Below are 11,137 nucleotides of genomic sequence, written 5' to 3'. Positions count from 1 at the left end.
AATATGCCTCCAGTCCAAATAATTAAACAAATTTTACAGAAAAAGGAAAGACAAGAAAATATTTAAGACCAAAGATTCTTTCTATTGTGGATAAAAGTATTTTTGTTTTTTTTGCACTAGCTTATTTTTCTTATTATTAAAAAATAAAAGATATTTTTTGTTGTAGCAAAATAGTATGATTAAACAGTTTCAGATGTGTTTTTAATCAGACTGTTTCAAAACTCACTTTCAAGGAAAAAAACTTTTAAGTTTATATTATTACTGCATTTTAGAATCTGCAGAAGGCAATCAATTTTTAGTACAACATAAATCTTACAATATAGAGTGAACCTTTAACAGTAATTAAAATGCAATCATTATAACAATATTTTCCTCCTCCATTTTGCAATAATCAAATAAGATTTACCTCTAAACAATTTCAAACATGCCTTTATGTTTCATAAGTACACTGATTTTAACCCAGAAATGTAAACATCCCTGGACCTGAAGATTCAGTATCTTTATGGGGTATAACAAATGATTTCTTTGACAGTAGATGCCGCATTGCACTGAAGTGGTCAGTGGTCAGCTTGTTTGTAACCAGAAGTTCTGAATTCAGACCAGGAGTTACATGAGTGTTACTGCCCTCAGGTTAGAGTTGAATAGCACTGGGCAGAGCCCTGAATTAAAGATATATTGCTTCTTCATTGAGCAGTAGAGCCATAGCACAAAATTCAAAACCATTTGGAACAGATGAGTGATGACAGAGTCCTGAGATGCCAAGACTGAGGCACCGGACAAGGGGACAATGCAAAGGGAGGAATGAAAGTTGTGGATTTAGGGAGAAGTTAAGGGCTATGTTAAAAGGTCAGAGGACCCACTCCTGTTGACAAACATGTATTACTTTAAAAATAGAGCCACCATTTTCATTAATAAACAGCAATTGGTATAAACTCAATCCATGCAAATCAGGCTTAGTAAAAATTCAATTCTCATAAAACTGAATTTTTGGTAGGTACACAATACTCTCCATTGATATAAGTGGCCTTTGATATAACCAGAGAATTAAAAAGCTTTAGAAGTATTTAGACAACTTCTCACCCATGAGTGGGAATTATTGCATTTGTTATTCAACAGAAAAATTAAGTGATTAGTATCATTGTGCTCATTAGCCTTTGTAGGGGAAGACAACTTTTCCCCACAGTTGTTAGTAAAACACCGTCTTTATTGCCGGAATATAAGGAAACACAATAGCAGCACATGGTCGTGATTAAGTTTATGCAGAAAAGTGTAAGGTTTTCTGTACTATGTTTACCTTTGTAGTTAATATTCTTTCCTTAGTGGCTCACTAAAACAAGATTCACCATTAAATTATTCAGAATTTACTAGTGAACCAAAAGTTTCACTATTCTCATTGAACTAGCGAGATATTATATTGCTCTTTTGGCCTGCAACAATTTCACTTATTCTTTTGAAAAGCACCTTAGTTGCTTTCATTCAACTTGCTTGTACTTGAGAACTTTAAAACTTTTCATAATGAAATGTGGAAAAACAATTCCTTCTTTATTTCTGTCCGATTGCCAGAGTTTTCATAGGTTAGTTTAACGTACTCCAGGTTGTTATACAAATCATTGACAATCTTCATAAGTTAATCAACTTTTTGGTACAGTAATTCAAAACAGGTAGATAGATATGTTATTGATAACCATACACATTCATGACTGTGTTATATAGAAAACCCATTTGGTGAACACTTTCCTAAGAAAATAATCATTTGCATATCTAGAACGCATTTTCAAACTGAATGGCATGAAAGACTGCTTTAAACTGCCTCCAAGGTAAATTAAACCACACCAGAACATGAAGCTACAATAAATCAATGCAAGTAAATGCTTGGTATTATGCCTGTCAGGTTTTATAAATAGTGGCATTTACATGTTGAATAAGCATCATTTTTGTAAAAAGAAAAAAAAGCAAGAATTTGCTTTTTCATTCTATTTTAAAAATTGGGAACAAATATTCACTCTGGGCCTCTGAAACCCAGTGTGCACAGAGGCAAAGGCACGTACCGTTTCCCTACAGGGTTGACACTTTCCACCAATAGCAAATCTCCCTTTATTACAGATACTAGAACTCGACTGCCACAAGGGCAAGTCAATCAAGAGGGCTTAGACAACAGCTGGGCAAATTTTAATGTGTTTATTTCTAGTTTGTTTTTATTAAAAGTTTGTGAAAAAAGGAATCTTATAAATAATAAAAGGGGAAAACAATAGTGCTCCAAGGCCTGAAGCAAATGGTGTCAATGCCTCTGTAAACAAGGTCAAGCTGTTCAGCCTATTAAAAGGACAAAAATAAAACTAGTCATAGATAGCACAACTGTTATTTGGAGAGGCCGGGAGTGGGAAGTGTTTTGTCCCAAGTTTTGGTGCCCTCAAATGGCCAGCAGTATTGTTAATTCTCAATTCTCTAGCCTTGATCACCAGTGCCTTCTCTTTCTTCCTATAGAAAACCACACTAGATGAAGCACTGGCTCTCTCCTGTTTGAGGGAGGGTTCTGAGAACACTGCCACCAACAACACAGCTGGAACCACCAGCCCTCTGGAGTATCAGAGCAGAGAGAATCTGAAACAGTCATCAACATTTTCTCTACTTTTGCAGAAAAATACTGGAAGTAAATAGGGTCATGGAACTCAACAGCTGGCTGGGGTGTTTTACATTCAGTTGTTTGGAAGCATACTGATTCAGCTCCTCTGAATCTTCTGGTTAGACAATACAGAATTACCCTATCACCTCATAAAGTACAGTAAGACAGAAAAAGTCACTTGAGGATAATATAGTTTTTGCATTAAAGGTGAATCTGCAAAAAGAAATCTGCTCAACTCACAGATCTGGAGACTCATGGGGGAAATAAGCTCTATGTGACTATTTGTCACTGAGATATGCAGCTGTGAATTTCTTAGTAGATGCTGTCCAAGTAAACCAGAAGTGGTTACTGGGCAAGGGGAGGAAGGAAACAAATCTTGTCCTCTACATGCATAGTTATGTTTTGGGGATGAACTCCTAACTCTGGAAAAAATGATTTAATTTTTACAACAAATTAATCAGGCAGAACAGCTCACTTTAAACAGTAGCTCATCTCTTTAAATCTAGTTTTTACCAATGACTTGAACTAAAAACAATTCAAACCACTGGATCATGCAGTCATTAAGTTAAAACTATAAGGAATAAAAGGGCATAAGGATGTAAGTGCAGCACAAACCCTATTTACCCAAGGCGGGGTGGGTGGGGGTGAGAAAACCTTTCAGTGTACTTTGTATAGGATGGGAAACAGAGGGACGAATATTTTCATTATGGCTTTAGGATGGAAGCGCTTCAGATAGTCCCCAGATCCCCTCCTCTCAAATCAAAACTCTGGTGGCAGTGACAGAGTCAGGAAACAACCTAGCCTCCCCGCCTATCCCGCCCCCATAACCGTGCCGGGTGGCTGCAGTCCATTCGCCTGCGCTTCCCAAGGCTCTCGAAGAAACAGCTACAACCCACTCTAGTAGATCCAATGCCCAGGCCTGAGGGTAGGGAGAGAGCCCTTGTGGTGGGTCGCTGGCAGCCAGGCCCAGATCTGAGTTGGGCACGTCTTTGGCCTACCACTCCCCGGCGCCTGCGGCTTCAAGGGAAGACCTTAGGACCTGGATAAGGCTCCCCCTCGCACCAGAAGTCATCGGCCTGCGGGGTCTCCAGGAGCCACACCTCTCGGGGAAGGTCACAGGTCGATCCGGAGGCCTCCTTGGCCCTGACGGGTTCCAGCACCCGGTAATAGTGGCAGTCCCGGCCGTCGTCGGGGTCGTAGGGCGGGGCCAGAATGTCCAGGAAGGCGGCGGGCCCGTCCACAGCGTCGATCTGGTGCAGGTTGTCCCGGTGTGGCGTGAGGACACAGGGGCCACTGGCCTCGGTGTACTCGGCCCGCGAGCGCAGCACGCCGGGCCGCACGGCGTCCCGCTCCCGGGCCTGCAGCGGCGGCTCGAACTGCTGCTCTGGCGGTGGGGCTCGCGGCCGTTGCCCGCCTCCCGCCTCCAGCTTGTCCATGCAGCTGATGCGAACGGTGCCGTAGAGCACCTTGAGCATGCCGTGCATGCCCGGGTGGTCGTGCAGCGGGATGGATGTGCCGCTCTTGAGCAGGAACACGCCAAGGCTAAAACCATCCGTCTCGTATATGTGCATGTAGGTAACGGGTGGCAGGTTGGGCGGCAGCGGCTGCAGCGTGGCCTTGCGCGGGACGATGTTCAGGTCCTCGGCGCGGACCTGGGTCAGCAGACTCTTCAGCTTGCTCAAGTTCTCCGGGAAGCCCTGCGGCATCGGCGCCTCGGGGTCTGGCAGCACGCAGCGGTCGGAAGCGCCGCGGCCGCCCCCGCTGCCCCGGAAGGTGAGGCACGCCTGGCGGGCGATCCGTTGGATCAGGGAGGCCATGTTCTCTCCGAGCATGCTCGGACGTTCCTCCGCATGCCGAGGCCGGCCCCCTCCTTTCCTCCGCCCCTTGCGGTCTCCCGCGGCCGCCACCGCTGCGCGCAGCCCCGGGCGAGGCGGGAGGCCCCGCAACTACCGGCCAGTCGGGCGCGCCGCACCGCTACCGCCAAACTCAGCACCCACGCGCCCACAACGGCCCGGCGCGTTTGTCACACGCCCCCTCCGAGCGCGCACGCGCACGGCCCACACTCCACACTTACGCTCCGGGAGCAGGTACAGGCTGTGTGGACCGTGGCAGGTTTTGCCTTACGTTGGACACTTCATTCATGCGGCCCGCACCTACGATGGTGTTCGGACGCTCTGGGCGCGGTGCATAGCATGCTGGGACTTGTAGTCCAATATTTTGCATGCTGTCTGAGAGATCCCTTTGTCAGCTGGAAAAGGGAAGGATAAGATTTGTTGGCCATAAAGAGACCTTTATTACGGTTCCAAGGTGTTTACTTATTTGACAAAAGGCGAATTGGGGCAGAAGAGAAGTAGCCAATTAACTACAACTCCCGGCATCCCCAACAGGCTTGGGTGACGCACTTCCGGTAGCTGACCTGTGCTATGGTGGAAGATTTTGACCATCACAGGGAACAGGGCAAGGGGGTCATTAACCTTTGGCGCCGCTCTGGCGTGGTCAGCTATACAGGGTCGCTTTCCTCTGGCCTCACTCCTGGGAAGGAGGCTGTTGAGTTAACTTGAGCTCCTTGTGGCCTCCTAGGCAGCACTGTTTGCCATGGGGATTATGGGAGGCGCTTTCATAATTTTTAAAGTATTTTAGGAGATGAGAGGTTCGAGGCCTTCCCTGGTGATCACGACGACTGCTTTGCACAGCCGTCCCCAGCTGTTGTTTGCATCAGGGTCTGGTGACGCGGCTCTTCTCGTTACAGAATACAACAGTTTTTTGCTGAGAATTGAGAGGCCATTTGCTGTGGTCACGGATTCTGTATAGTATATAATGAACACAAAATATATGCACTGTGTTAAGTACATTACCTTATAGATACTAAACTATTTAATCCTCAGCAACTCTTAAGAGTTAGGCACTATTATTCCCAGTTTTCAGATGCGGGATACGTTGCAGGAGGATTGCAATTGGCAGGTCATAAACAGCAGAGCATAAATAACAGTTTTATCAAAAACAGCTTGGTGTTAGAAGCACAAACGTGGAAGATACTGTTTTTCCACCCTATTGCGCTGCTTTATGTCTTTAGACAGACGCTACTCTTCTAGGTCCTCATTTTATTCACTTGTAGAACTCTGGGGTTAGGGTAACAGTCTTTGTGAACCCTGGTTACTAATCAGAAACCCATGGGAGCTTTATAAAAATAAAGATTTGGGGGGCACACCCCAGAGATTCTGATTCAGAACTGATGTGAAGCCTAGAATTTTTGTTTTTAAGCTGTTCCTCAGATGATTCTTGATTATCAGACCAGTTTGAGAACCAATGCTAGATCTATAAATAGTGAACGAGTTTTAATATTTGGTAATTTTGATTGATTACTTGTTTTAGAAAAACAGTCGTAAGATGAATTCATTTTCAGAGGTTGCCATGCCATTGTTAAGGTATTTAAATATACTGTCAAAGTTCACCATTTAATGAAATCCAAGGCAATCTTTTTCTAAAGTGAAGACTATTTAAGAGAAAAATCCCCTCTCTTCTTTTACTAATCTGGATTTCTATTTGTTGGTTTTATTTCTAAGGTATAATTAGTGGGAAATATAGACTCCATGGAACAGACTTTACACAGACAGATGTGTTTGATTTCTGAATCTGTCACTTCTTAGTAATTGTCTGCTTATTTAACTGAAGCTCATCTATAAATGGGATAATAAGATACATGGATAAAACACTGATGATAGCATGTAGAATACAGTAGATGTCCTATAAAGTAGCTATTATTATAGTTTTAAAACAGCTAAAAGCTGTAAAGACCTAGGAATTTAAATAATATTCAGCAAAAATTAAAATAGAACTTGACTCATTTTGAGAATCAGTTTCAAGGTAGAGATAAAAACAGGGTTTTGTTTGTTAAACTATCTATCTCGTAATACCATCCCTCGGGTCCTTGCTATTCTTTGGCCAAAGACTTCAAAGTTTCCAAAGACTGCCTGTATCAGAATCACCTGGGGGGTGTTTGTTGAAAGTACAGATTCCCAGATTATGTTGAAACCTACTGCATCTGAATCTTTTGCTCGTTAAAGTGTTTAAGAACTGCTGAGTGTCCAGGGGGCATGTAGTACTTTTTTTAGGCCACAGACAGGCTACATCCATAATTCCTTTTGATGCTGCCCTTCAGAGCTGCACTAATGGATGAGATCATTCCTAAGGGCTTTGCCCTTAAGAAGTTCTTTACTTGGTCTTCTGCCCCACTGCCAGTGGCATAGGCTGAGTAGATTCCTATGCCCATTAACGTCTTTCTTTTTATGCTCCTTGCTCTGTTGTCTTCTGTGTTACAGTAAGCAGAATGAAGTCCAGAAGAAATTCAGAAAAGGGAACAGACCAAAGAAAAGTGATAGTGAACAAGTACTAGAAATACAAGGCAGAAACAAGATTTGGGAAAGTTTGGGATTGATGGACTCTATCTATCATTCAGTAAATCTATCATTCAGTAAATAGTGAGTATCCACTAGGTACCAGGCACTGTTCTAGGCTTTGGGGATATCTAGGCAAGGAATATCCGCATTTCCAAAGAATGTGTGAGTGTGTGTGTGTGTGTGTGTGTGTGTGTGTCTGTGTGTGTGGTGTTCTTTTAAATGGGGTTGTCAGGGGTGACATTTGAGCTGCTGCTTTTTTTTTTTTTAACTTTTATTTATTTTAAGTGTGTTTTTCCAAGACCATCAGCTCCAAGTCAAGTAGTTGTTTCAATCTAGTTGTGGAGGGCGCAGCTCACAGTGGCCCATGTGGGGATTGAACCGGCAACCTTGTTAAGAGCATCGCTCTCTAACCAACTGAGCTAACTGGCCATCCCGAGCTGCTTCTGAATATTAAGGAGTCAGCTATGGAAAAATCTGGGGTCAGAGCATTCCAAGTCCAGGAAACAGCCCTAAGGTTGTTAAACAGGGTATTGGATACTGTTACTTTGACCAGGTGGGAAGGAGCTTGCTGTAAGCTCCTTGGTATAAGGACCAGAATGAAGGCCTGTGGGGTTGGAGTATACAGGGACCCTCAGAGTTCCTGGAGGGAGATGAAGTGGGGAAGGTAGGCAAGGGCCATATTATATAGGCCTTATAGGCCACGGGTAGGAGGTTAAAGGGAGTTGAGGGTCATTGTAGGCAGTCGGATTTTATTATAAGTGCAGTGAGAAGCGTTTGGAGAGCTTCTCCTTAGGCAGGAGAATGTCTTGATATGTTTGTTATACAGTTTTCAGAAATGGTGGTGGGGTTGTGTAACAGCAGAGAAACCCTGATTGGAGGCAGTAATCCCGAGGAAAGAAAAGAGGACTAGTATAAAGGTTAGGAATCTATTTTATAGGTGGAGCTGACAGGGCTTGCTGATGAGCTATTTTTTGGCTATCTACATTTTCATTTTCATGAGTTGACAGCTATGTGGAGATAGGTAAGACTGATAAAGCTTAAATCTCAACCTCACATCTAACTATTAAATTTAGGAATGGGGGAAACACACAGAAGTTTGAGTAAAACTGAGATTTATTTTATTAGTGGCTTAATTGACCATGAACCAAGAATAACTGGAAGCGCTGCCAGCATACATATATACGTACATATTATATATTTATGTGTGTGTGTGTGTGTGTGTGTGTGTGTATGTGTATACACGGTATGTGTGTGTGTGTGTGTATATATATATATATATATATAGAGAGAGAGAGAGAGAGAGAGAGAGAGAGAGAGCCAGAAAAAATACATTTAAAAATACATTTAATACTTTCTTAAAATACACATTTTAAGAAGGAAAAAAACTGTATTAAAATTGTAATACTGAATATATACCAATAACAAAAGATAAATACAAATCATGTGTATACCTTTTTTTGGCACCCCAGTATATATGAGGTGTGATAAAAAAATACGGTGAATGTTTAAATTAAAAAAAAAATATTACAGTAAAAGACACATTGACATTAATCCCCCTCAAAATACTCCCCGTCACTTTGAACACACTTATCCCATCGTTCTTGCCACTTTCTGAAGCAGTTCTGGAAGTCCTCTTTTGTGAGTGTCTTTAGTTGTGCTGTTGTGGGTGACTTCGTGTCCTGAATCGATTGAAAACATTTACCTTTCATGGTCATTTTGACTTTGGGGAAGAGCCAGAAGTCTCATGGTGCCAGATCCAGTGAATAAGGTGGATGAAGACACACTGTAAAATTTTTATTGGGCAGAAATTGCCATATACCAGAAGTGATGTGTGACACGGAGCATTGTCGTGATGGAGGATGATTTACGGCACACTTTAAAACTCACCTTCTCTCAACTGTAGCTCGTACCCGACTGACTGCACCAAACAAGTTGAAACTTGTCACACACATTACTAAGGTTCGGCACGCCACTTCCTGTATTGAAGATCCCTACCTTTCCGTTGGATGGCACTCGGTAGCAGCATTCACTGTATGTTTTGATCACATCTCATATATATTTAACTCCAGTTGCTCATTTATATGATTTCTTTATTCTTTGGGAAATAGGCTTTCACCCTTTCCCCCCTGGCACTCCTCTTTATGAGGACTTATTATATTTTTCTTAATTCACAAGCTAGATTACCATCTGACTGTCTCAAATCTTTCTTCAGAATTCCTTTTGTCCATCTCTTTTGATCACAATGGGACCCAATACAAAAGTATTGACGTTCTCTAATGCTCAGGGTTACTAACTTGTAGGGTTGTTTTGTTTGTTTTTTAAGTAGGCAGGAATTTTTCTTTTTTCCTAATAGCTCTTGCCACTTTACTCCTTCCTGTATCTGCCTTTTATGTTAGTATAGAACATGGTAAATAAATTGATAAAAAAAAGTTTTTCCTACTTTTAGACTAACTTTGAAATCTTTTGGGATTATATTGTGGATTTCCTTTCAGTTTTAAAAGAAGTTAGCATGTATTTCTATACATCCATTATCGTGAATGAATGTCAAGTTACAAGAGTAAAATAAATATTTGCATAGTCAAAAGAGCTGGTTCCAGGCATGGCTTTGTCACTAACTAGCTGTGTGGTATTGAGCAAATCACTTGACTTCACTATATACCAGTTTCTTCATGGTTCAGGGAGACGATCTCTAAGATTCCTTCCAGCATCTCATAGCCAGTATGGATAATGGAGACAATTATAAGGAGAATTCAGACAAAACCAAACATGGATTTTCTCTTATCTCAAATTATTCACCATGACTTTTAGCTCTGTCTCCACAAAGATCTTATAAAGTAAGTCTGCTCCACTCTACTCTGATTTAACTTTTATGGTTATCTGAAATCAAATTACTTTGGTGTATGGGCTATTCAGTTAAATATGCCAAGCTTAGGAATTTTTAGCGTTCAAGTTAGATTTTTGATGTACCCACTGCACCAAGAAATTGCAGAGGTTGTGTTGTGTGATATAAGCTGCAGACATCGTTTTTTTAATTGTGTCTTTTTTTAACTATGTACCTGTACATGTAGGGTTGGGATAGAGAAGGACTTAAGTTGATTTCTTCTTTCTCTTCCTTGCCAGTGTCTTATTTCAGGCAAGGGAGGAAGAAATTAAAAATTAGGAACATGCAGAGGGAGGTTGAGGGGGAAGAAGCGGTGTAGCTTTCATAGGCTTATGAAGGGAAGCTTCTGCTATGCTGGGTCTGAAGCGCTGCCAAAGGCCAGGTGTTGCCATTTTGAGAGGTGATTTGATTCTAACACTTTCTTATGAATTTGGTATTAGAGGTTTCCCTTTTCTCCTTTAAGTCGTGCAATTATTATGAGACCCAAAATAGTTCTGAACTGTAAATTAAATCCAAACACCCTTTACCTCTCTTAATTAACTTCCCCCCGGCCCCAATTTCATGTTTCTTATTTTTCTTCTCTTTAAGAAGACATCAGCGCTCTCCACCTCCTCCGCTTCTCCATCTGTCCTTGTCCTCTTGGTGGGAAGATTTTTATTTTATATTTATTTTAATTAATGGATTTGAATTACAAGTGGTGAAACAGTTGATGTTCATCTTTAAGAGGCAGTGAAAGGAAAAATCATCTTTTTTAACTTGGCAGAAAAGAACTGTATGCTCATTGCTGGTGTCTGCCTGAAAAATGACTGCCAAAGGGGCAGAGGAAGTTTCCAGAATCTGTGTCCTTGTGGGGAACAGACACCATATCCCAGGGTCACAGGAAGCAAAGATAGGTAAAACTCTTCCGAATGAAATTGTGTTTTCTTAGGAAATGCCTTTCTCAAGGTAGCTTAGTAAATATTGCTTGATGGTTTATGGTCTACCAATTTAGGATCAAATTCCTCAGGAACAAAATAGCAGGATGCAATTTAATTGCTTGAACACTCTGATTAATAAAAATCCAATATAAGTTTATCATATGTTCCTTTTTAGCTGTACAAGGTAATGATACCTTTTTTTTTTTTTTATCTGCCCCCTTGTATATCTTAGAATACATCCTGGGGCATCTGACTGACTTGAAATAGATAGGGGCAGTACTATGCCTGTTTCCTTGGAAGGAGTGAAATGCTACTAACC

At 41.7% G+C, this 11,137-nt stretch overlaps 1 protein-coding gene across 1 annotated transcript; it reads right to left on the bottom strand.

Annotated features, from left to right (window-relative positions):
* Positions 1–61: 61 nt before the first annotated feature.
* Positions 62–4,596, bottom strand: ADO (2-aminoethanethiol dioxygenase). Its single transcript, XM_033130344.1, has one exon. It carries the CDS (start codon positions 4,453–4,455, stop codon positions 3,643–3,645), a length of 813 nt encoding a protein of 270 aa, XP_032986235.1. The 5' UTR covers positions 4,456–4,596; the 3' UTR covers positions 62–3,642.
* Positions 4,597–11,137: the final 6,541 nt, after the last annotated feature.

This window comes from Rhinolophus ferrumequinum, chromosome 16, assembly GCF_004115265.2.
Source record: "Rhinolophus ferrumequinum isolate MPI-CBG mRhiFer1 chromosome 16, mRhiFer1_v1.p, whole genome shotgun sequence".
NCBI lineage: Eukaryota > Metazoa > Chordata > Mammalia > Chiroptera > Rhinolophidae > Rhinolophus > Rhinolophus ferrumequinum.
The sequence above is the reverse complement of the archived record's forward strand: the minus strand, read 5'-3'. Positions and strand labels throughout refer to the sequence as shown.